The sequence below is a fragment of the Salmo salar genome, chromosome ssa25, assembly GCF_905237065.1.
Source record: "Salmo salar chromosome ssa25, Ssal_v3.1, whole genome shotgun sequence".
NCBI lineage: Eukaryota > Metazoa > Chordata > Actinopteri > Salmoniformes > Salmonidae > Salmo > Salmo salar.
Genome location: NC_059466.1, coordinates 40,361,905 through 40,388,026, shown reverse-complemented (window position 1 = coordinate 40,388,026; position 26,122 = coordinate 40,361,905). Strand labels below are relative to the sequence as shown.

At 44.8% G+C, this 26,122-nt stretch overlaps 2 protein-coding genes across 2 annotated transcripts; one reads left to right on the top strand and one right to left on the bottom strand.

The window, feature by feature from the left end:
* Window positions 1-72: 72 nt before the first annotated feature.
* Window positions 73-5,607, top strand: grk1a (G protein-coupled receptor kinase 1 a). The gene is made up of 7 exons (XM_014174369.2): window positions 73-1,651; window positions 2,338-2,465; window positions 2,708-2,865; window positions 2,954-3,037; window positions 3,139-3,263; window positions 3,541-3,742; window positions 3,929-5,607. Exons 1-7 carry the CDS (start codon window positions 953-955, stop codon window positions 4,216-4,218), a joined length of 1,686 nt encoding a protein of 561 aa, XP_014029844.2. The 5' UTR covers window positions 73-952; the 3' UTR covers window positions 4,219-5,607.
* Window positions 5,608-5,613: 6 nt separating this feature from the next.
* Window positions 5,614-11,351, bottom strand: LOC106586737 (protein-lysine methyltransferase METTL21C-like). The gene is made up of 4 exons (XM_045707442.1): window positions 11,192-11,351; window positions 10,854-10,990; window positions 6,447-6,564; window positions 5,614-6,310 (listed from the first exon to the last, which is right to left on the bottom strand). The coding sequence occupies exons 1-4, from the start codon at window positions 11,349-11,351 to the stop codon at window positions 5,898-5,900; spliced, it is 828 nt and encodes a 275-aa protein (XP_045563398.1). The 3' UTR covers window positions 5,614-5,897.
* Between the last annotated feature and the right edge of the window lie 14,771 nt (window positions 11,352-26,122).

Sequence of the window (26,122 nt, the reverse complement as noted above, 5' to 3'; positions counted from 1 at the left end):
CAATTGGCTTCAATAGCTGAAATAGGACTGTAATAACCTCAAATGGGTCAAACATATGACATCCTTTGGGAATTTTCCTCTGGGGAAATCTGATGGGTTGACTTGCGGTCTCTAAAGCCTTGTTCACATTGGTATTTTGAAGTAACTCAAATCCTTTTTCCTGCAGTCAACAGCCAAAAAGCACATGGAATCAGATATTTCAAGCCACATTTAAAACCACCTTTGTAGGTTTTTAGACAGTTTGGCATATCTTGTTGCTTGCTAGCTACTCTGTTGATAATTTTGACAAGAACATGTGGTAGTTAACTAGCTTGTTAATTGTTTACAATCAAATTAGAGAATATGCTGAAGGCTAGAGGGAGATATAACCATTTTGATTTCACCTTTCTGATCCTTCCATATCTATGAAGGCCAGGGCCATTCCGATGTTTCGAGAGGTGTCAATTTTAGACTGCGCTTTACTCCCTCCCTTCTTTTCTACTGTGCTGCTCCCTTGTCTTGTTCTTTAGATAACAGGTGCTGCTCTGGCCTCCATGACACAGTCTGAATACATCAGTCACAGCTTGGGCTCTCACTCTCAGCCTGAGGTATTAGGGAGTTAGTGGATAAAGGCATTACTGTCTGAAAGGTGCTGAGCCAGGTGTGTGTGAGAGATACGGGTAAAGCGCTCGGGTCAGGAGGAGGATCTTCTTGTGTCCTCTGTCCTGCTGCTGGCACTGCTCTCCTTTTCCTTTCTCTCCCGCTGTTCATCTTTCCTCTCAGCATTCCTCTCTAATCCTCCCTTTTACTGTTTCACTCCCTCTTTCTCCTCTACCACCTTTTGCTCACACTTCAACATATTTTTCGTTATCTCTTTTCTCACCCTATCCCTCCTTGCCCCCCCGCTCTCCTTCACCATGCTCTCCCTCTGAGTGTCCTCGCTGTCGGCGACAGCCTCTCTCCCTCCGTTGCCATGGATTTGGGCAGCCTGACCACGGTGGTTGCCAACTCGGCCTACATAAGCGCCCGCGGCAGCTTCGATGGCTCCAACCCGGCAGCCTCGCGTGACAAGAAGTACCACGCCCGCCTCAAGCTGCCCCATATCACCGTGTGTGAGGGCCTCCAGGAAACCCTGGACCTAACCTTTCAGTCAGTCTGCGTGGAGCAACCCATCGGCAAACGACTGTTCCGCGAGTTCCTGGAGACAGTGCCCGAATACCACGGTCCTTGCCACTTGTGGCGGGACATCGAAGAGTACGACTTAGCCGAAGACACAGACCGGGCCCAGAAGGCATCTAGGATCGTCCAGCGTTACCTGGAATCCTCTGCTAAGCTCTACTGCCCCTTCCTGACCCTGGAGACCGTGACCCAGGTGAAGGATGCACAGCAGGGAGCTGGGGACACCCTCTTTTCCCAGACACTGGTCTCGGTGCTGGGCTACCTCCAGGAAGTTCCCTACACCTTCTTCCTGGAGAGCATGTACCTGAAGAGGTTCCTGCAGTGGAAGTGGCTGGAGATGCAGCCCATGGACCAAGACTGGTTCCAGGACTTCCGTGTGCTAGGGAAGGGGGGCTTCGGAGAGGTGTCTGCCTGCCAGATGAAGGCCACGGGGAAACTGTACGCCTGCAAGAAGCTCAACAAGAAGAGGCTGAAGAAGAGGAAAGGCTATGAGGTGAAAAGACGGGGTGGGAAGGAGGTCGTTTCTGAGGGTCTTTGGTGTGGTCCATCATCTCTAGTCATGTGATACTTCCTGTATGATATCAGATGATATCCCAAGAGGAAATCAGTTAATTAGAATACAGAACTCTTCTGTAGCCTATTAACGCTAGATCAAGCTGAGAGTCACAATGACTAATGACATGGAAGGGTAGTCCTACAGTGTGTGGCCAGGTGTCATACCCTCTGCGACTGTGTTAGAACCCCTGTAATCTTGAGTGAAACATTTGCCTCTGTCTTAGCCCTCTGTGTTAAACACAACACAGGGATAGAGCGATTACGGAGAGGTTTAGGGAAAAGCTGTTCTCAATGGAACTGCTGGGGAAGGTTTGTCCATGTCCTTTACAGCTAGTCCAATGCCCTGTTAAAATGCCAATCACTGATATGATTAGATAGGTGAAAGCAAGGATTCCACTTCATATACTTCAAGGATGCATTTGAAAAGTAATTGAGCAGGGCCTACTGCTGAGATACTGTATGTAATGACCATATTGTCTCCCTAACAATGGAAGTATTGGGAGCTTCCCCCAGTGGGGGGGAAGTGACTGGAGTGGATCCTCTCGCTTTGCCGCTTCCTTGCTGCCTACCGGTATGAATTTGTGAGTGATGGTTGCTATTGCCATGTTTGTCCCTCTACTCTAGGGGGCGATGGTGGAGAAGAGGATTCTTGCCAGGGTTCATAGTCGCTTCATCGTGTCACTGGCCTACGCTTTCCAGACCAAGGATGAGCTTTGCCTGGTTATGACCATCATGAATGGAGGAGACCTGAAGTACACACACACACACCTACCTACCTATGATAGATTTGTAACATGTTTGTTCCCATACTTCACATTTTAGTAATTTAGCAGACACACTTATCCAGAGCGACTTACAGGAGTAATTGGGGTTAAGTGCTTTGCTCAAGGGCACATCAACATATGTTTCACCTAGTCAGCTTTGGGGATTCGAACCAGCGACCTTTCGGTTTCTGTCCCAACGCTCTTAACCACTAGGCTACCTGCCGCCCCAGGTACCACATCTATCTGGTGGATGAGAACAACCCAGGGTTTGAGGAGCCCAGAGCCTGTTTCTACGCAGCTCAGATCATCCAGGGCATGGAGCACCTCCACCAGAAGAGAATCATCTACAGAGACCTCAAACCTGAGAACGTGCTGCTGGACAATGAAGGTACACAATGAGAGGTGTGCATGTACATACAAACACACCCACACGCATGTGATGCTTGTGTGATGTGACGCTGTCCATATGTCCTTAGGTAACGTGCGTATCTCTGACCTGGGTCTGGCAGTGGAGCTGAAGGAGAACCAGACAAAGATCAAAGGCTATGCCGGAACTCCAGGTCAGTCTCGGCTGCAGCGGCCCGACCTGGGGTTTCACGTTTAGTGTCTCCAAGAGGTTCCATATTGGCTGTTGTGACTGACCTTTGCTATCTACCCCCAGGGTTTATGGCCCCGGAGCTCCTGAAGGGGGAGAAGTATGACACCTCGGTGGACTATTTCACCCTAGGGGTCACACTGTTTGAGTTTATGGCCGCCAAGAACCCCTTCAGGGAACGCGGAGAGAAGGTAACCTGCTCTATCCCTCCTCCCTTTCATCCCTTCACACTGAAAGTGCAAACTGGATAACAGTGTAGGTCGTCAATTCTGGTCGTGTAGAGCCACTGGTGTCTGAAGGCTTTCGTTCCATCCCAGCACTTACACACCTGTCTTTGATTCTTCCTTCAAAGGCCATCATTATTTGAATCAAGGGTGTGTCTGTGCAGGGCTGGAACAAAAGCCTGCACACCCAGTTGGTTTATGGCTTTGATGTACTGTAGCTAACCTGCAGTCATCTTCTGGTCAGGTTGAGAAGGAGGCACTAAAGGAGCGCATCATGACCGGGACTGTGGTCTACCCAGAGACATTCAGTGAGAACGCCAAGTCCATCTGCTCTGCGCTGCTGGAGAAACAGGTGGACAAGAGACTAGGTTTCAAGGACGGGACCTGTGATGAGATCAGGACACACCCCTTCTTCAGCGCCATCCACTGGACGAGACTGGATGCAGGTACGAACTGCTATTTCTAAGTGCTAACTGAACCAAATGTTAAGTTGTGTATTTGGGCCATGATCATTTTGCTGTGTCACACTCTACAGTTGCCACACAGACAGACTCCCAATCAGAAGCACACCATCCCTTCTTCTGAAGTTCACTCAGTAAGAGTCTCTCTAACCCCCTCCCTCTCTCCTACAGGCATCCTGCCCCCTCCGTTTGTCCCTGACTCCAAGGTGGTCTACGCCAAGGACCTGGATGACGTGGGGGAGTTCTCCTCGGTGAAGGGGGTGGGGCTGGACGACCCCGACCGCGTGTTCTTTGATGAGTTCTCCTCTGGGAACATTGCCATTCCCTGGCAGGAGGAGATGATTGAGACAGGGATCTATGGTGAGCTCAACGTGTGGGGACCCGCAGGCACCATACCCAACGACCTGCGCAGGGAGTCCATCTTGGAACAGCCCAAGTCATCCACCTGCTGCTTAGCGTGATTGTCTCTTTGGAACAACGAAGAAGGGAGCTCAGACGTTCCGGATCAGACCAACCGTAGCTCTTTGAGGTGATGTTGTGTTTAGTACACGCGGAAGCGCTGCCAACTGAATATTTTTTTGAAGGCTTTACGTTTAGAGTAGAACAATGAGAGAAACTGTAAAAAAAAAACATACACCTCAAAGGGCATTGATGGGAAAATGCGTCGCCATCGTGACAACAACACCTGGACCCAGACAAACACTCAAGACAGTCCAGAACAGCAAATCAGGTTCTACACAATAACGTTGCCATGGAGATGGAACTCCTGAGTGGCATGGCGTTCTGACTGCTCATTGGTTGAGATTGAGAGACTGTTCCGCTGCTCTTAGAGTGAAACTGTTAGATGGACTTTGGACCTTTGTACTTCAGTTGGGCCCAGCAATAGATATTCTGAATTCTCAAAGCATACTGACAGATCATTTAGCATCATCAAGATATAAGTGTGTGTGTGTGTGTGTGTGTGTGTGTGTGTGTGTGTGTGTGTGTGAGATGCTTTCTGATTCTGCTCACTATAACACTAGTGAAATGTGCTAAGAAACACGAAATCTTGCAGTTCTCTAAATATGTCAATATACACTGAGTCTATCAAACATCAGGAACACCTTCCCAATATTGAGTTGCACCGCCCCACCCCTTGCCCTCAGATGAATGAACTCATGAACCGCATGAATGACCGCATGAACTCTACAAGGTATCACAGGGATCCACAGGGATGCTGGCCCACGTTGACTCCAATGCTTCCCACATTTGTGTCAAGTTGGCTGGATGTCCTTTGGGTGGGAGGACCATTCTTGTTACATACGGGAAACTGTTGAGCGTGAAAAACCCAACAGCGTTGCAGTTCTTGACACAAACTGGTGCGCCTGGCACCTACTACCATACCCTGTTCAAAGGCGCTTATTTTTTTTGTCTTGCCCATTCACCATCTGAATGGCACACATACACAATCCATGTCTCAGTTGTCTCTAGGCTTAAAAATCCTTCTTTAACCTGTCTCCCCCCTTCATCTACACTGATTTGAAGTGGATTCTAACTTTGGAAAGAGCAGTTGTTAATGTTTTGTATGCTCAGTGTAAGAGCTTACCTTCTTGAACTAGTCTGTTTTCATGTATAGTGGAAAAGGGTTTGTTTACCATTATCGTAAATGCAGGTGATACTGTCTCTAGTAGATGTCTATATAGTAACTTTCAGAATATCTGTGTTGATGCCAATGCAGACTATGCGTAAGTAGCGAGAAATGAACACATTTTTCACACTGTAGTGCAAATCAAATTTATTTACAAAACATTTGTCAATGTATCAAATGTATGAAAAAATATTGGTAGATAAAATTGCATTTTGAAAAGTCACATGGTTTAGATTCATTTTGGTTTCTGTGTTTTTTGCAGGACACGGGTGGAAAATATAATGTCGCTCACAGCAATGTCCTTGAAACCCAGAATCTGCTTTTGTTGTGTCTAATAATAGTGTGTGTTGGTGAGGTGAATGTACCCACACAATGGGCTCCAGGCAGTCTGTAGTGAGCTCCTGTTTCATTCATCCACAGTGGAGAACAATTTCTCTTCTTTCTCTTTCTCAACACTTTTCCACAGAGTCTCCTCTACTCCCTGGTCTCTCCATTCTATCCCCTCTCCTCTCTTCACTCTCGTGCCGTGGCCTTGTAGATCATCACGTCTCCCTCCTTTAGCTCTGTCATCAGTGTTGTATCAAAACAACTCTTAAATCTCTCTGTGAACTTCAGGTCTGACTGGAACCTTACCTTATTGGCCCACATCAGTGTGGTGCCACTTCCTGGTTTGCAGAAGTGGTGCATGGTCGCTAGCAACTCCTCCAGGTAGTTGTGGTGATACACTACATCGGCTGCCAGCACGTAGTCATAGTGACAGGAAGTGCTGGGGAAGTCTTTCTCAAGGTCGTGACCCCAGGTGAGGGCAGTCACCTGGGGCGTGTAGCGGCAGCGGCCCTTGGAGTTCCGAGAGAGGTTAAAGGTCAGGTTGGGAATGATTTCGGGCAGGTCGGTGGCTGTTACCCAGGCACCTGGAAAACAGGACACAAGGGGAACAGTCAGTTAGGGAAATGTAATCAGTCTGTCAAACCATATCACCAACTGACAGACTCATCTAGTAGACTGGCCATGGGCCATTATACAGTTAGCCAGACTGAAAAAGAGACAGATGGACAGACTCACCCAGTAGACTAGCCACAATAGACAGTAAGCCTGTCCCTGCTCCAATCTCCAGTACTGCTTTATCCAGGAAATTCACCTGCTGCCGGTTATTCTCCAGGAACTGACTCAGAGCCACCGCCTACCCATGCACACGCACAAACACATCCTCGTCATCATCAGCAGCAACCGCATTATTATCATCATCACTGCCAGCAACCATGATCAGTCAATATGAATTAAAGGCCCAGTGCAATCAAAGTTCTGTTTTTGCTGTGCTTTATATCATATCGCACAACAGCTGATGAAACTAACACTGTAAATGTGTGCTGATTGAAAATAAAATCTACGTGGGAGTTTCTGCTTTCCATGGTGACATCACCATGCAGTAAATTGGTTAATAGACCAACAGAGTGCCGAACCTCTCTGCCAATAACAGCTTCCACTCCCCACGAAGACCACTCCCAGACAGTCCTAGCTAAATTGTTGCTTGAGAAATATACTGAACAAATATATAAACGCAAGTGTCAAAGATTTTACTGAGTTAGTTCATATAAGGCAGGATTCCCAAACTGTGGTACGTACGCGCAATGCCGTCATGGGTACGGCAAATAAAAATCTGATAAAAAAAAAATATATATATATATATATATATATATATATATATATATAATAAAGGGAACACTTAAACAACACAATGTAACTCCAAGTCAATCACACTTCTGTGAAATCAAACTGTCCACTTAGGAAGCAACACTGATTGACAATAAATTTCACATGCTGTTGTGCAAATGGAATAGACAACAGGTGGAAATTATAGGCAATTAGCAAGACACCCCCAATAAAGGAGTGGTTCTGCAGGTGGGGACCACAGACCACTTCTCAGTTCCTATGCTTCCTGGCTGATGTTTTGGTCACTTTTGAATGCTGGCGGTGCTTTCACTCTAGTGGTAGCATGAGACGGAGTCTACAACCCACACAAGTGGTTCAGGTAGTGCAGCTCATCCAGGATGGCACATCAATGCGAGCTGTGGCAAGAAGGTTTGCTGTGTCTGTCAGCGTAGTGTCCAGAGCATGGAGGCGCTACCAGGAGACAGGCCAGTACATCAGGAGACGTGGAGGAGGCCGTAGGAGGGCAACAACCCAGCAGCAGGACAGCTACCTCCGCCTTTGTGCAAGGAGGAGGAGCACTGCCAGAGCCCTGCAAAATGACCTCCAGCAGGCCACAAATGTGCATGTGTCTGCTCAAATGGTCAGAAACAAACTCCATGAGGGTGGTAAGAGGGCCCGACGTCCACAGGTGGGGGTTGTGCTTACAGCCCAACACCGTGCAGGACGTTTGGCATTTGCCAGAGAACACCAAGATTGGCAAATTCGCCACTGGCGCCCTGTGCTCTTCACAGATGAAAGCAGGTTCACACTGAGCACGTGACAGCCTGGAGACGCCGTGGAGAACTTTCTGCTGCCTGCAACATCCTCCAGCATGACCGGTTTGGCGGTGGGTCAGTCATGGTGTGGGGTGGCATTTCTTTGGGGGGCCGCACAGCCCTCCATGTGCTCGCCAGAGGTAGCCTGACTGCCATTAGGTACCGAGATGAGATCCTCAGACCCCTTGTGAGACCATATGCTGGTGCGGTTGGCCCTGGGTTCCTCCTAATGCAAGACAATGTTAGACCTCATGTGGCTGGAGTGTGTCAGCAGTTCCTGCAAGAGGCAGGCATTAATGCTATGGACTGGCCCGCCCGTTCCCCCAGACCTGAATCCAATTGAGCACATCTGGGACATCATGTCTCGCTCCATCCACCAACGCCACGTTGCACCACAGACTGTCCAGGAGTTGGCGGATGCTTTAGTCCAGGTCTGGGAGGAGATCCCTCCGGAGACCATCCGCCACCTCATCAGGAGCATGCCCAGGCGTTGTAGGGAGGTCATACAGGCACGTGGAGGCCACACACACTACTGAGCCTCATTTTGACTTGTTTTAAGGACATTACATCAAAGTTGGATCAGCCTGTAGTGTGGTTTTCCACTTTAATTTTGAGTGTGACTCCAAATCCAGACCTCCATGGGTTGATAAATTGGATTTCCATTGATTATTTTTGTGTGATTTTGTTGTCAGCACATTCAACTATGTAAAGACAAAAGGATTTAAAAAGATTTCATTCATTCAGATCTAGGATGTGTTATTTTAGTGTTCCCTTAATTAAAAAAATAAAGGGATATATATATATATTTTTTTTATTATTGTTTTCTTCACTTTTTCAAACAGCGCATTTATATTTTCCAATGGGGCTATACATTTGGGTGAGTATTTTTTCTCGCCTGAGTAGCCTCGTTTCACTGCCAAAAAGAAAATTCAACCGTCTAGTGTTCAGCCAAATTTTTTTATTTTTATTTCACCTTTATTTAACCAGGTAGGCCAGTTGAGAACAAGTTTACAACTGCGACCTGGCCAAGATAAAGCAAAGCAGTACGACGACAAAAACAACACAGCTACACATGGGATAAACAAACGTACAGCCAATAACACAATAGAAAAATCTATATACAGTGTGTGCAAATGTAGTAAGAAATAACAACACAATGTCAAATACAGGTAGCCTAGTCAAATAATTAACATCAAATCACATTAACCATTACTCTCTCGCGGGAAACTTTCACTCTCGCGCAGACATTTCGAAACATGACAATTTGAAAAATAAGCCACAGGAGTTTTTTGAGCGAGAATAAAGGTGACTTTTGAGTAGTAAGACATTTATAAAAGCAACAGATACCATTACTAAGAAGTGGCTAGAAGTGTCTTATATGGTGAGCTACCGAGTGGCTAGGACAGGCAAGCCCCATACTATTGTGGAGGACTTAATACTTCCTGCTGCCGCGGATATGGCTGGTACAATGCGGGGGGGAAAGGCCCCAAAAACACTATACAGACAATCTCTTCATCAAACAACAGTTTCACAACACATCAGTGACATGGCAGGAGATGTTTTGAAACAATTATTGCTTCACATACAAGCCAGTGAATTCTATGTGTTACAGCTGGATGAGTCAACAGACGTGGCGGGCCTGGCACAGCTCCTGGTATATGTCTGTTACGTTTCTGGGGGGTCAATTAAGAAAGACATCCTCTTCTGCAAACCACTGGAAACCAGGACAACATGAGAGGATATTTTTAAACTACTGGACATCTTTGTGACATCAAATGGACTTTGGTGGTCAAGTTGTGTTGGTATCTGTACTGATGGTGCAAAAGCCATGACAGGGAGACATAGTGGAGTGGTAACGTGCGTGCAAGCAGTTTCTCCCGACACCACTTGGGTACACTGCAGCATCCACCGAGAGGCTCTTGCTGCCAAGGGAATGCCTGACAGCATGAAATATGTTTTGAACACTATAGTGAAAATGGTTAATGTTGTTAAAGCAAGGCCCCTGAACTCTCGTGTATTTTCTGCATTATGCAATGATATGGGCAGCGACCATGTAGCGCTTTTACAACATACAGAAGTGAGCTGGTTATCAAGGGGCAAAGTATTGAAAAAATTTTTAAATGAGAGACGAGCTTAAAGTTTTCTTAGACAATTATTTTCACTTGTCTGACCACTTGCATGATGATGAGTTTCTCACACGATTGGCCTATCTGGGTGATGTTTTTTCTCTCCTGAATGATCTGAATCTAGGATTACAGAGACTCTCCGCAACTATATTCAATGTGCCTGACAAAATTGAGGCTGATTTAAAAAGTTGGAGCTCTTCTCTGTCTGCAATAACAAGGACACCACACAGGTCTTTCCATCATTGTATTATTTTTTGTATGCAAATGAACTCAAGCTTACAGACAATGTCAAATGTGATATAGTGAAGCACCTCAGTGAGTTGGGTGTGCAATTACGTATGTACTTTCCAGAAACGGATGACACAAACAACTGGATTCGTTATCCCTTTCATGCCCTGCCTCCAGTCCACTTACCGATATCTGAACAAGAGAGCCTCATCGAAAATGCAACAAGCTGTTCTGTGAAAATGGAATTTAATCAGAAGCCACTGCCAGATTTCTGGATAGAGCTGCGCTCAGTGTTTCAACATTTGAGAGTGTGCTGACCCTGGTGCTAGAGGTGGTACGCAGCTGGAGGTTGAATGTTTGAAGGGGTACGGGACTATAAAAAGTTTGGGAACCACTGATATAAGGAAATCAGTCAATTGAAATAAATAAATTAGGCCCTAATCTATGGATTTCACATGAATGGGCAGGGGCACAGTCATGGGTGGGTCTGGGAAGGCATAGGCCCACCCACTTGGGAGCTAGGCCGACCCACGGGGAGCCAGGACCCATGGGGAGCCGGGCTTTATTACAGACAGAAATACTTCTCAGCACCCTCTGATGCATTTCCTTTAAGTTCAATCATCATGTTACTGAGTGTCTTTTGAACTCACCCCTGGCCAGACAAGGGCGCCATAGGAGTCCAGAGACTCTCTGATGCAGATTTCATGACCAGCAATAAGGAAAAACTCCTTCCCCAGGGTGTAGGAAACACTGGACTCAATGGCCATCTGCTTACAGTCAGACACCACTGTAGAAGACAGGACCACAACACAACCAGGTACACTACACACCACACTGGACAGCCAACTGTTAATAACCACTACTCCACACGGTCACAGCATAACTAAGATGGACTGTTACACACAACAGCATCAGAACCACAACACAACCACACTGGACTGCTAATATAATTGACCGTGACCACTAGAACACATTCACCATTCCTTACGGTTAGGGTTAGGAAACCGCTGCTTGCGTTCATCTCGTGTTCCATTTTCCATCACCTGTGGTCTCTTTTCTTCTTCCTTGTTCTCACCCGGCTCTCCATCTGTCCTCTCCTTCTTGGGATCCTCTTGGTCTGGCTGTTTTACTGTAGAGGGGCTCTCCATCGCCACAGAACACTGTCGACATTAGACGAAACTTTAGTTGACCTTGTGTGTGCGTCCATCCGTACATGTGTGTAAATACTGTATTGGTTAGGCTACATGTTACATGTGTGTAAATCCAGCCAAGGAAGCTTAGACTGGGCTATGATGAACTGGGCTCTTTTCCCTTATCTCCCCTGGGTCTGGTTGTCTGGGTTCGGGCCCAGAGAAATACTTGTTTATAACCAACCATCAGCAGACCACTCGGACTCTGGAGGGAAATACCTGCCATAGCTTAGGACCCACATCACCGAACTTCCTCAGTTCCATACGCTTAGTTTCTCTTCTCCACACACAATCACCAGACTTCACATCAAACATTGTTAGCTAAGATGGTGTTAGTATCAGAAATGGAGCAGCATTAGTACCAAGGCTTTTACAGACTCAAATTATGCATTTCCATACAGGATTTTCCCCAGTGTTTTAGCCCAAAGGCTAGGACTTTTCTATTTCCATCTAAGCGGGCCGGCACCCGTGTCTCTCTGGGCCATGGCTCTGGTGGACCAGCTCTCACTTGGGGATAAAGCCAGGCCACTGGTACTTTTCAGCTGGTATTTACATAACAATTGTTAACCGTAAACTTCAATACCTTCTCACAAAGCAACTGTTCTGATTATGCAGAAGTTGTTGATTCTGCACTTCACAAGTCCTCACTGTCAGCCCTAGCTATGGAAACACAACATAAGGGTGTGTATACACTAGTGTAACACTGGTGCTACAGTCAAAAAGCAGCAGAAGACACTGATGCAAACACATAAATACCCACATATTGATGTTTACGGGGGCTTGCAGACTCATGCTCCAGAGAGATTAATAAAGTTCCATGGAATTGAACAGAATCAACGGGAGGATGTTGTATGTGATACAGACCTGTATGAGGTGGTTGTCTCTGTCTCTGTCTCTCTCTGTCTTTGTGACTGTCCTACTGCATCCTGTTTATACCTGGGCAGCATTCCTTCAAACACGCCCCCAAAATCACTGAGCTATAATGGAGAGAGAGAGAGAGGCAGAAAGTCAGAAAGACTAAGCTAGTATGATAGTGACAGACCGACAGACATAGAGAGAGCGAAAGATATACTGCCTAAAGTGAAACTCCCTCTTTGATCCCACTCACATGGAGCCAAGTAAAGTCCACATTTTCAGAGACGTGTGTGTTAGACTGAGGCTTCATCGTGATGACGAATCTGCCATAGTGCTAAGCAGTAGCGGCTCTGAGTCAAAGCCCTTCACTGGGGAGACATGGGTCAAACAGAGCTGTATCATCGCGCCTACCCTGTTTGCTGTCTTCATTGCTGCCATCCTCCACCACATTGGCCAAGACCTGCCACAGGGAATTAAAATCATGTGCTGAACAAATGGCAGGCTGTACAACCTCAACAGGTTCAAGGTCAAAACAGTCTTCACCATCACCATCATGGAGCTTCAGTATCCTGACAACAATGCCATTGCAGCACACTCCGAAGCAGACCTCCAGTGTGTCCTGGATGCCTTTGCCAAGGCATAGAGGCTCCTGGGTCTAGCCCTGAATTTAAAGAAGCCTCAAATCCTTCAACAAGCCCCCTACTCCGCCCACAATACATGTTGACAATAACACCCTTGAAAATGTGGAACACTTCCCATACCTCGGCAGCCTTCTCTCCTCCAAAACCCACAATGACTCTGAAATACACCTGTTGTATTCGGTGCATGTGACAAATAAAATTAGATTTGATTTGATTTTTGATTTGACTGAGTGAGTGACAGCAAACTTGGCTGTCCCCTGCAGTTGAGGACAGACACACAAACACATCCATCCGCGCGCTGCTCCTAATCTGCAGGTTTTTATGCAGTGACAATGTGCAGGGAGTTATTTGACAACATCTATTTAGGTATATTAAAACACTTCCGTTTTTTTCCCCGATCAAGAGTATCATCGAATCCGACTATCAACTGTAAATTTACGCATACGAACACGTGTACAGCCATGCCGGCACACATCATACTTTACATGCTTGTACACTTAATTAAGGCACTATTTAAAATGTATAGCACACCCCTACCATTTAGTCTTATAGTCTCCACTGGCACAGTCAGAAGAGGACTGGCCAAGCCTCAGAGCCTGGTTCCTCTCTAGGGCCAGTAAACAAAAGGTCGCTGGTTCGATTCCCTGAGCTAACTAGGTAAAAATAATCTGTTGATGTGCCCTCTACAGCCGGCTTCTTCACTTGTGGGATCATCTGAGACCAGCCACCTGGACAGTTGATGAAACTGTGGGATCATCTGAGACCAGCCACCTGGACAGCTGATGAAACTGTGGGATCATCTGAGACCAGCCACCTGGACAGCTGATGAAACTGTGGGATCATCTGAGACCAGCCACCTGGACAGTTGATGAAACTGTGGGATCATCTGAGACCAGCCACCTGGACAGCTGATGAAACTGTGGGTTTGCGCGACCGAAGAACTCTGACACAAACTATCATAAATCGTCTCAGGGAAGCATATCTGCGTGCTTGTCATTCTCACCAGGGTCTTGACCTGACTGCACTTTGGTGTTGGAACTGACTTCGGTGGGAAAAATGCTCACCTTTGATGGCCACTGGCATGCTGGAGAAGTGTGATCATCACAAACAATATGTGAAATGCTTACTTACAAGCCCTTAACTGACAATGCGGTCTTAAGAAAATATTTACTAAATAAATTAAAGTGAAAAATAAAAACATAAAAAAGTAATAAAAAAATAATAACGGGGCTATATACAGTTGAAGTCGGAAGTTTACATACATCTTAGCCAAATACATTTAAACTCAGTTTTTCACAATTCCTGACATTTAATCCTAGTAAAAATTCCCTGTTTTAGGTCAGTTAGGATCACCACTTTATTTTAAGAATGTGAAATGTCAGAATAATAGTAGAGAGAATGATTTATTTCAGCTTTTATTTCTTTCATCACATTCCCAGTGGGTCAGAAGTTAACATACACTCAATTAGTATTTGGTAGCATCGCCTTTAAATTGTTTAACTTGGGTCAAACGTTTCAGGTAGCCTTCCCCAAGCTTCCCACAATAGGTTGGGTGAATTTTGGCCCAATGGTCCTGACAGAGCTGGTGTAACTGAGTCAGGTTTGTAGGCCTCCTTGCTCGCACACGCTTTTTCAGTTCTGCCCACACATTTTCCATAGGATTAAGGTCAGGGCTTTGTGATGGCCACTCCAATACGTTGACTTGGTTGTCCTTAAACCATTTTGACACAACTTTGGAAGTATGCTTGGGGTCAATGTCCATTTGGAAGACCCATTTGTGACCAAGCTTTAACTTCGTGACTGATGTCTTGAGATGTTGCTTCAATATATCCACATAATTTTCCTCCCTCATGATGCCATCTATTTTGTGAAGTGCACCAGTCCCTCCTGCAGCAAAGCACCCCCACAACATGATGCTGCCACCCCCGTGCTTCACGGTTGGGGTGGTGTTTTTCGGCTTGCAAGCCTCCCCCTTTTTCCTCCAAACATAACGATGGTCATTATGGCCAAAGAGTTATATTTTTGTTTCATCAGACCAGAGGACATTACTCCAAAAAGTATGATCTTTGTCCCCATGTGCAGTTGCAAACCGCAGTCTGACTTTTTTTTTGCGGTTTTGGGGCAGTGGCTTCTTCCTTGCTGAGTGGCCTTTAAGGTTATGTCGATATAGGACTCTTTTTACTGTGGATATAGATACTTTTGTACCTGTTTCCTCCATCATCTTCACAAGGTCCTTTGCTGTTGTTCTGGGATTGATTTTGCACTTTTCACACCAAAGTTTGTTCATTTCTAGGAGACAGAATGCGTCTCCTTCCTGAGCGGTATAACGGCTGCGTGGTCCCATGGTGTTTATACTTGCGTACTATTGTTTGTTCAGATGAACGTGGTACCTTCAGGCTTTTGGAAATTGCTCCCAAGGATGAACCAGACTTGTGGATGTCTACAAAAAAAAATCTGAGGTCTTGGTTGATTTCTTTTGATTTTCCCATGATGTCAAGCAAAGAGGCACTGAGTTTGAGGGTAGACCTTGAAATACATCCACAGGTACACCTCCAATTGACTCAAATGATGTCAATTAGCCTATCAGAAGCTTGTAAAGCCATGACATCATTTTCTGGAATTTTCCAAGCTGCTTTAAAGGCACAGTCAACTTAGTGTATGTAAACTTCTGACCCACTGGAATTGTGACACAGTGAAATAATCTGTCTGTAAACAATTGTTGGAAACATTACTTGTGTCATGCATAAAGTAGATGTCCTAACCCACTTGCCAAAACTATAGTTTGTTAACAAGAAATTTGTAGAGTAGTTGAAAAACGAGTTTTAATGACTCCAACCTAAGTGTATGTAAACTTCCGACTTCAACTTCAACCGGTTGTGAGTCAATGTGCGGCAGTACAGGTTAGTCGAGGTAATTTGTACATGTAGTTAGGGGTAAAGTGACACTGCATAGATAATAAACAGCAAGTAGCAGCAGGGGGGTCAATGTAAATAATCCGGGTGGCCATTTGATTAGTTGTTGAGCAGTCTTATGGCTTGGAGGTAGAAGCTGTTAAGGAGCCTTTTGGTCCTAGACTTGGCGCTCCGATACCGCTTGCCATGCAGTAGCAGTACCGGAGTGTATGTATAGTTCCTGGATGACAGGAAGCTTGGCCCCAGTGATGTACGCACTACCCTTTGTAGCGCCTTATTGTCAGATGCAGAGCAGTTGCCATACCAGACGGTGATGGAACCGGTCAGGATGCTCTCGATGGTGCAGGTGCTGAACCTTTTGAAGATCTGGGGACCCATGCCAAATCTTTTCAGTCTCCTGAGGGGGAAAAGGTGTTGTCATGCCCTCTTCACGACTGTCTCGGTGTGTTTGGACCATTGTAGTTCGTAGGTGATGTAGACACCAAGGAACTTGAAACTCTCGACCTGCTCCACTACAGCCCCGTCAATGTTAATGGGGGGGGGCCTGTTCGGCCCGTCTTTTCCTGAAGTTCACGATCAGCTCCTTTGTCTTGCTCACATTGAGGGAGAGATTGTTGTCGTGGCACCACACTGCCAGGTATCTGCCCTCCTCCCTATAGGCTGTCTCGTCGTTGTCGGTGATCAGGCCTACCACTGTTGTGTTGTCAGCAAACTTAATGATGGGGTTGAAGTCGTCTTTGGCCACGCAGTTGTGGGTGAACAGGGAGTACAGGAGGGGACTAAGCACACACCCCTGAGGGGCCCCAGTGTTGAGGATCAAGGTGGCAGAAGTGTTGTTGTGTACCCTTACACCTGGGGACGGCCCGTGAGGAAGTCCAGGATCCAGTTGCAGAGGGAGGTGTTTAGTCCCAGGGTCCTTAGCTTAGTGATGAGCTTCGTGGGCACTATGGTGTTGAACTCTGAGCTGTAGTCAATGAACAGCATTCTCACATAGGTGTTCATTTTTTCCATGTCTGCGAACTACAAAATAACTGTCATCAAGTGGTGAAAGGGTTCAACAGTATAATAATCTTCAGAGGACAACACTCTCTGTTTAGTGACTGTGACTAACACGGCTTGAATGTGTTGAATCTCCAGATATGATTGGATAAGTTCGTCATATTCATATATTGCGTTGTGAAGCTGGTCTAGAGTTCAACACCATGAGAGTTGTGTTGATGGGAGTTGTATTGTGAGGGCTGTTCAAAACGGCCCGGTTCTCTAGAAATGAACAATGAACCTGTTTCAGATCATCCAAACAGGCATCCCTTTAAGGTTGCCTTTCTCAACCACTGGGAGGGAGAGAGGGAGAATTTGTGTCATGACGTATGGGATATGTCTTTGTGTGTGGTAAATATTGATTAAAATAGAAAGATTAGACAGGGTTGATTGTCACCTGAGAGCTGATAATCCTGCCTCTGTCTCAGTAGCCCATAAATAGCCTCTGTAATCACACTCATACACAGCTATGTGAGTCCCAACATGCTTCATATTGTGTGTGTCAAAGGCTCCTAAGCTCCTGGGGGATGGGTGTGGATGGGCATACAGTTGTTTGGTCTATTCTCTCAACTACTCATACAAACTGGAACATATCACAAACAGATGCATACACACTCTTTGTCATCCCTGTGGGCAACGAGACGGAGAGTTGTAATATAAGAGCTGGATGTGAGCAGCCCTGGTCGTCATGGGAGACTGTTGGCCCGGGAACTAATGCTTGCTTGGACAGAGTGGCTCTTCCCTGATCCTACAGATGACATGCAGAAAACACTGGAACGTTTGGAGTTGTGAGGCAGATGAAGAGAGAAAGCCATGTATGGGTTGTATATGGGCCATGTAGCTAGTGGGTCGTTCCACAAAATGAGTGCCTTTTGCGTCCCTTTGATATTTAAAATAGAAATTGTGCACAAATATAGAATTTTAAAATCCTGTTATATTAAGTGCCTGTTATATGAAGTTCCCTTTAATATAGACTGCATGGAACATTTTATAAATCAGATTTTTAATAAAAATAAAGACTTTCTAAAGTGTCAAAATGAAGCATTTTGACATGTCCCTCTGTGCAACCTTTGTGACTTCTAGGAAGATTTTAACTGACTTAATCCCAACATTTCTCCAAGATTTCACCGTCGTTGTAAAGTTAATTTGTTGATTTGACAGAGTCAATGTCTGAAGATGATTATTTATTAGTGATTCATTATTTTAAGATCAACCTGCTGGTGAACCTGTGAACTGAACTTTCGTTTTAATATGGTGAAACTATTTTTCTTCTTAATTTATTTTGTACATCTATTAGTCAAATGATAGTGTAAAATCAGGTGAGTTGGTTACATTTACATTTTGGTCATTTAGCAGATGCCCCCCCCCCCAGAATTAACTCAAAATAATGTTTACGACCACAAATAACAATAACTGTAGCGAACCTGTGTTTATAAACGTGGATATAAACGTGGATTCAGCATGCTTTTGAGGCATAGTTGATGCTACGCAGGGCTATGGGCCAGAAGGTTGAGGTTTCGCTGACCACCACCGACAGCTAACTCTCCCTGCCTGTTTCATTACACTACGATCAGAGCCGGCAGCAGACAATGATCAGCTAGGTGGAAATTACATTTTCAACATTTTTATGCTATATTTATAATTTATATTATCCAGGCTGTATCACAACCGGCTGTGATTGGGAGTCCCATAGGACGGTGCACAATTGCCCCAGTGTCGTCTGGGTCTGGCTGTCACGACTTCTACCGAAGGTGGCACCTCTTCCTGTTCGGGCGGCGCTCGGCGGTCGTCGTCGCCGGTCTACTAGCTGCCACCGATCCCTTTTCCTTTTCATTTGGTTTGGTCTGTCTTGTGTTTCACCTGTTTCTTGTTTAGGTTCATTAGTGGGGGATTTATTCTCGCCCTACCAGTTTGGGTTCGTGCAGGAATGTTTTGTTTTCCCTGTCATGGTTTTGGGTAGTGTTTTATGTCTTTGGCTCATTTAGACAGGTGTATTTTCTGGACTGCGTTCCGGACCATTGTGTGTGGTCTTATTCTGGTCCTGTGCCTGTTTATTTTGAAGGACTCTGGAATAAATGCTTTCTCTGTATATGAAGTCTCCTGCGCCTGACTTCACCCCCCCACCTCTCCTAGGGAGATTTGACACTGGCTGTTTTCCACCAGCAGGTTTCTGTGCCAATGCACCACAGCCAATAAGCAAAGCATACTGACTTTGGACGCTTCAACTTCGTGGTTTGCGTTTTCAGCACCACAATCTGCACAGTTTGGATGCTGGAATTCTATTTTGGATAACATGCGCAGCTACTGTGGTGGATTTAGGCGTAGGCAACATGTGCAGCTGCCCAGGGCGGCATCTTGCCAGGGGGGAAAGGTGCGTGGAAAATTCCAGAAAATTATGTCATGGCTTTAGACGCTTCTGATAGGCTAATTGACGTCAATTGGGGTGTACCTGTGGATGTATTTCAAGGCCTAGCTTGAAACTCAGTGCCTCTTTGCTTGACATCATGGGAAAATCAAAAGAAATCAGCCAAGACCTCAGAAAAAGAATTGGAGACCTCCACAAGTCTGGTTCATCCTTGGGAGCAATTTACAAATGCCTGAAGGTACAACGTTCATCTGTACAAACAATAGTACGCAAGTATAAACACCATGGGACCACACAGCTGTCATACTGCTCAGGAAGGAGACGTGTTTTGTCTCCTAGAGATTAACGTACTTCGGTGCAAAAAGTGCAAATCAATCCCAGAACAACAGCAAAGGTCCTTGTAAAGATGCTGGAGGAAACAGGTACAAAAGGATCCATATCCACAGTAAAAAGAGTCCTATATCGACATAACCTTAAAGGCCCCTCAGCAAGGAAGAAGCCACTGCTCCAAAACTGCCATAAAAAAGCCAGACTACATTTTGCAATTGCACACGGGGACAAAGATTGTATTTTTTTGAGAAATGTCCTCTGGTCAGAAGAAACAGAAATATAACTGTTTGGCCATAATGACCATCGTTATGTTTGGAGGAAAAAGGGGGAGGCTTGCAAGCCGAAGAACACCATCCCAACCGTGAAGCACGGGGGTGGCAGCATCATGTTGTGGAGGTGCTTTGCTGCAGGAGGGACTGGTGCACTTCACAAAATAGATGGCATCATGAGGAAAGACAATTGTGTGGATATATTGAAGCAACATCTCAAGACATCAGTCACGAAGTTAAAGCTTGGTCACAAATGGTCTTCCAAATGGACATTGACCCCAAGCATTCTTCCAAAGTTGTGGCAAAATGGCTTAAGGACAACAAAGTCAATATATTGGAGTGGCCATCACAAAGCCCTGACCTTAATCCTATAGAAAATTTGTGGGCAGAACTGAAAAAGCATGTGCGAGCAAGGAGGGCTAAAAACCAGACTCAGTTACACCAGAATGGGCCAAAATTCACCCAACTTATTGTGGGAAGCTTGTGGAAGGCAACCTGAAACATTTGACCCAAGTTAAACAATTCAAAGACAATGCTACCAAATACTAATTGAGTGTATTTAAACTTCTGACCCACTGGGAATGTGATGAAAGAAATAAAAGCTGAAATAAATCATTCTCTTTACTATTATTCTGACATTTCACATTCTTAAAATAAAGTGGTGATCCTGACAGACCTAAAACAGGGAATTTTATTAGGATTAAATGTCAGGAATTGTGAAAAACTGAGTTTAAATGTATTTGGCCAAGGTGTATGTAAACTTCTGACTTCAACTGTGTGTGTATATATATATATATATATATATATATATATATATATATATATATATATATATATACACTGCTCAATAAAATAAAGGGATCACTTAAACAACACAATGTAACTCCAAGTCAATCACACTTCTGTGAAATCAAACTGTCCACTTAGGAAGCAACACTGATTGACAATAAATTTCACATGCTGTTGTGCAAATGGAATAGACAACAGGTGGAAATTATAGGCAATTAGCAAGACACCCCCAATAAAGGAGTGGTTCTGCAGGTGGGGACCACAGACCACTTCTCAGTTCCTATGCTTCCTGGCTGATGTTTTGGTCACTTTTGAATGCTGTACCGCCAGGTGCTTTCACTCTAGTGGTAGCATGAGACGGAGTCTACAACCCACACAAGTGGCTCAGGTAGTGCAGCTCATCCAGGATGGCACATCAATGCGAGCTGTGGCAAGAACGTTTGCTGTGTCTGTCAGCGTAGTGTCCAGAGCATGGAGGCGCTACAGGTGGGGGTTGTGCTTACAGCCCAACACCGTGCAGGACGTTTGGCATTTGCCAGAGAACACCAAGATTGACAAATTCGCCACTGGCGCCCTGTGCTCTTCACAGATGAAAGCAGGTTCACACTGAGCACATGACAGACGTGACAGAGTCTGGAGATGCCGTGGAGAACGTTCTGCTGCCTGCAACATCCTCCAGCATGACCGGTTTGGCGGTGGGTCAGTCATGGGTGGGGTGGCATTTCTTTGGGGGACCGCACAGCCCTCCATGTGCTCGCCAGAGGTAGCCTGACTGTCATTAGGTACCGAGATGAGATCCTCAGACCCCTTGTGAGACCATATGCTGGTGCGGTTGGCCCTGGGTTCCTCCTAATGCAAGACAATGCTAGACCTCATGTGGCTGGAGTGTGTCAGCAGTTCCTGCAAGAGGAAGGCATTGATGCTATGGACTGGCCCGCCCGTTCCCCAGACCTGAATCCAATTGAGCACATCTGGGACATCATGTCTCACTCCATCCACCAACGCCACGTTGCACCACAGACTGTCCAGGAGTTGGCGGATGCTTTAGTCCAGGTCTGGGAGGAGATCCCTCCGGAGACCATCCGCCACCTCATCAGGAGCATGCCCAGGCGTTGTAGGGAGGTCATACAGGCACGTGGAGGCCACACACACTACTGAGCCTCATTTTTACTTGTTTTAAGGACATTACATCAAAGTTGGATCAGCCTGTAGTGTGGTTTTCCACTTTAATTTTGAGTGTGACTCCAAATCCAGACCTCCATGGGTTGATAAATTAGATTTCCATTGATTATTTTGTGTGATTTTGTTGTCAGCACATTCAACTATGTAAAGACAAAAGTATTTAATAAGATTATTTCTTTCATTCAGATCTAGGATGTGTTGTTTAAGTGTTCCCTTTATTTTTTTGAGCAGTATATATATTCCGAATAGTGACATTTAAGCTATCGGTTTTCTATCGCTCATTGGTACGTCACGTCAATGATATCATGTCACTGTGTGCGACTGTGGGTCAATTAACCTTGTCGGAGTGGGCGCCCTGATTCTAGTTTGTGAGCTAGGCAGGCTACTGTCTGGGAAGGTCTCCCACTCAGAAGTACGAGAGGGAGCGGAGGTAGTTTGACCTCAGGTCTCCCCACTGGAAGCCCGAGGTAGGGGGAGCAGGGGAATCTATCAAATGGCGCACCTCTAACTTTGTACAGTACTAATGCAATTAGTAATGCAATTAGTTGTGCAATTTAGTTTGTGTGTTTCTTGTTTGAAGTGCAATAATCAGGTTATCTTCTTTATAAGTGTGTTATTCTATTTGTGTAATATAGGATTTGTGCAATTTAGTTTTATTTGTGTGTTTTTTGTCTTTTTATTTGTATTTATATACTACAATTTGTTTCTATTTTTATTTTTTATTTTAGTTCACCTTTATTTAACCAGGTAGGCCAGTTGAGAACAAGTTCTCATTTACAACTGCGACCTGGCCAAGATAAAGCAAAGCAGTGCAACACAAACAACAACACAGAGTTACACATGGAATAAACTAACATACAGTCAATAACACAATAGAAAAAAAGTCTATATACAGTGTGTGCAAATGAGGTAAGATAAGGGAGGTAAGGCAATAAATAGGCTATAGTGGCGAAATAATTACAATTTAGCAATTAAACACTGGAGTGATAGATGTTCAGAAGATGAATACTTGTACATTCAAAAAAAAAAAAAAAAATAACAGTGTGGGGATGAGGTAGTTGGATGGGCTATTTACAGATGGACTATGTACAGGTGCAGTGATCTGTGAGCTGCTCTGACAGCTGGTGCTTAAAGTTGTCTTTGTTACTTCTTATTTATGAGTATATTATTTATATTTTTGAGTTTATTTATGAGTCTATGTTTATGAGTCTTATTTTTGTATATATATTTATATAGTTTTAAATGTTATGGTTACTTATTTGTGTTGTTCCAAATGTCTGAATAAAAATTACAATAAGTGCAGAATGGTGTTTTTTATTTGAAGGGGGGGGTTCGCCCAGAGAGCTAGAACTGCCACTGCCAGCGGAGGTAGCCCACAGGAGACTTTTGAAGCAACGTAATTAGATTAAAACATTGTGACTGGTTGTTTTTATGCCACACATAAAAGGTAATAGATTTTAAAAGATCAATTACAAAAATGTTGGCGATATTGTTCTAGGTGCACGAGGAATTGCCACTCGGATTGGAGAGGAGGGAGAGTGCTGTTGAAGCTCCTGAATAACTGGGTCTGCTGGGAGCATGTGTGGCCACATTATTACAGGACAATTTGGGAGAATTATGATCCACAACAGACAGCACATCGAAAGTAGACCCACATCTGATCCAAATGGAATGAAATATTCAAATCACAGGGCTCTTTTGCTCTGTTATTCAAATGACATTTTCACTGCAGTTTACAGCCTAGAGTAGCATTTTTTTACTCACTTGAAAACAATAATGCAATTATTAATTGTATTGTGGTGTTGTAGGCTAGGCTAGGAAGGATAATTGTATTGTTCCTAAACAAGATCGTTAGGTGAGCTTTTTGAGTTGCATGTTTAATGCGCAATGACGCACCTGGCCTCTCTGCTTATATTGAAAATTGGTGCAGCTTTGAAAGGATGTAATGTGTGGCGTCATTGCTAGTTAGCATATTGCAGATCTGGACAAACGATCAACCTACCACTATTGTCACTATGAATGGTGGATAGAAGGCAGCATAGACAGTTAGACTGGTACACGATACTGACCTATGGTAGAGTTACCGTGTGGAAAAGCATAGTGTGCATGAGGGAAGTTTCCAAAACACCTTGATATTGGGGAGGAGCATGCACGTAGATGAGGAACTTTAGCCAGGATGGAAGAAATGATTTAGTCAAACCTGCTGAAGAGTGAATGTAAAGCAGGGAAAAAACACACAACCCTCCCCCTTCACCGAAGTCAATTTCGAACTGTCCCTTAACCAGAGCAATTTAGGGTGCGTTTATTATTGGTTCTAACGTACGTCCTTTGTCCCGATCCTGTCCACATTCTGATTGGGTCCACATTTTTAGACAGGTGTAGACAATCAAAAGACACAAAGTGATCTGACTGTGATCAGATCTTCCTGCCCACTTCCAGAGGTAGTCAGACACGCAGTGTGTCTGGATATCTTTTTTTTCCTTCAGTTATTTCACCTTTATTTAACCAGGTAGGCTAGTTGACAACAAGTTCTCATTTACAACTGCAACCTGGCCAAGATAGAGCAAAGCAGTTCGACACATACAACAACACAGAGTTACACATGGAATAATCAAGCGTACAGTCAATAACACAATAGAAAAAAAGAAAGTCTATATACAGTGTGTGCAAATGGCGTGAGGAGGTAGGCAATAAATAGGCCATAGTAGCGAAGTAACTACAATTTAGCAGATTAACACTGGAGTGATAAATGAGCAGATGATGATGTGCAAATAGAGATACTGGTGTGCAAAAGAGCAGAAAAGTAAATAAAAACAGTATGGGGATGAGGTAGGTAGATTGGGTGGGCTATTTACAGATGGACTATGTATAGCTGCAGCGATCGGTTAGCTGCTCAGATGGCTGATGTTTAAAATTAGCGATGGAAATATAAGTCTCCAGCTTCAGCGATTTTTGCATTTCGTTCCAGTCACTGGCAGCAGAGAACTGGAAGGAAAGGCGGCCAAAGGAGGTGTTGGCTTTGGGGATGACCAGTGAGATATACCCGCTGGAGCGCGTGCTACGGGTGGGTGTTGTTATCGTGATCAGTGAGCTGAGGAGGAGAGTTTACAGTCTAGCCAGACACCTAGGTATTTGTAAGGGTCCACATATTCTAGGTCAGAACCGTCCAGGGTAGTGATGCTAGTCAGGCGGGTGCGGGCAGCGAACGGTTGAAAAGCATGCATTTGGTTTTACTTGATTTAAGAGCAGTTGAAGGCCACGGAAGGAGTGTTCTATGGAATTGAAGCTTGTTTGGAGGTTAGTTAACACAGTGTGCAAGTGTAGACAGAGCTGGACCTAAGAATCAACTTAAATCATCATTATTCCACCCTCTAAAATCATTTACAGGTTGCACCATTAACTGATTCCATCAATGTGTGTCTTACAATAAATAAATAAATATTATTTTCAAAGAATGGCTCTGAAATAATTTGCATAAAGTAAGGAACCAGGAAATCTGGTCACAATGCAGACGCAGTGTCACGTCCTGACCAGTAAAGGGGTAATTTGTCATTGTAGTATGGTCAGGGCGTGGCAGGTGGTGTTGTTTTTGTGTTTTGGGGTTGGTTTATTTAGAGGGGATTTGTTCTAGTTGTAATTTTCTATGTTCGTTTTGTATGTGTGGTCGAGTATGGTTTCCAATCAGAGGTAGGTGTCTTTCGTTGTCTCTGATTGGAAGCCATACTTAGGCAGCCTGTTTTTCCTGTGTTTTTGTGGGTGGTTGTTTCCTGTATAGCCTGTGTGCCTTACGGAACTGTTTCGTCGTTTTGTTTATTTTGTTTGAGAGTTCTCTTTAAAATAAAGAAAAGATGAGCACTATACCCGCTGCGCCTTGGTCTGTCCCTTACGACGCATATGACACGCAGTGGACGGATAAAAGACAATTTTTTTTACCATTTGTAGACACATTTCTGGAAATGTGTGCACAATCAGAATGTAGATAAGGTCAGGAGAAAGGTCTCATGTTAGCACCAGGTATAAACGGGGCCCTACATACCCTACCCTTACAGTAGTGCATAGATGGTTCTACTCTTTTTGGAAATGTTCTGGTGTTTGTGGCGGAAAACTGAGCGGGACGTACATAACACATCAACCTTGTTACCCAGAGATAGACAGGCTAGAAATGTTTTATCAATTACATTTTGCATTCAATTGCCACTCTCTGTTGCGCACAACAAGCTTCCTTCCATTCCCCCTATCACAAGGGGATTTATGGATGATTTAAAATGAAGTCGTCAACCCTGTTACGGTCAACCCTGTTACGGTCAACCCTGTTACGGTCAACCCTGTACATTTATTTGGCACTTAA

Coding starts and splice junctions, on each gene's coding strand:
- grk1a (XM_014174369.2), top strand. CDS start 953: ATGGATTTGGGCAGCCTGACCACGGTGGTTGCCAACTCGGCCTACATA. Junction 1,652..2,337: donor AGAAGAGGAAAGGCTATGAG/GTGAAAAGACGG, acceptor CCTCTACTCTAG/GGGGCGATGGTGGAGAAGAG. Junction 3,264..3,540: donor TCAGGGAACGCGGAGAGAAG/GTAACCTGCTCT, acceptor TCTTCTGGTCAG/GTTGAGAAGGAGGCACTAAA.
- LOC106586737 (XM_045707442.1), bottom strand. CDS start 11,351: ATGGAGAGCCCCTCTACAGTAAAACAGCCAGACCAAGAGGATCCCAAG. Junction 6,565..10,853: donor GCGCCCTTGTCTGGCCAGGG/GTGAGTTCAAAA, acceptor GTGCATGGGTAG/GCGGTGGCTCTGAGTCAGTT. Junction 6,311..6,446: donor TATTGTGGCTAGTCTACTGG/GTGAGTCTGTCC, acceptor CTGTTCCCCTTG/TGTCCTGTTTTCCAGGTGCC.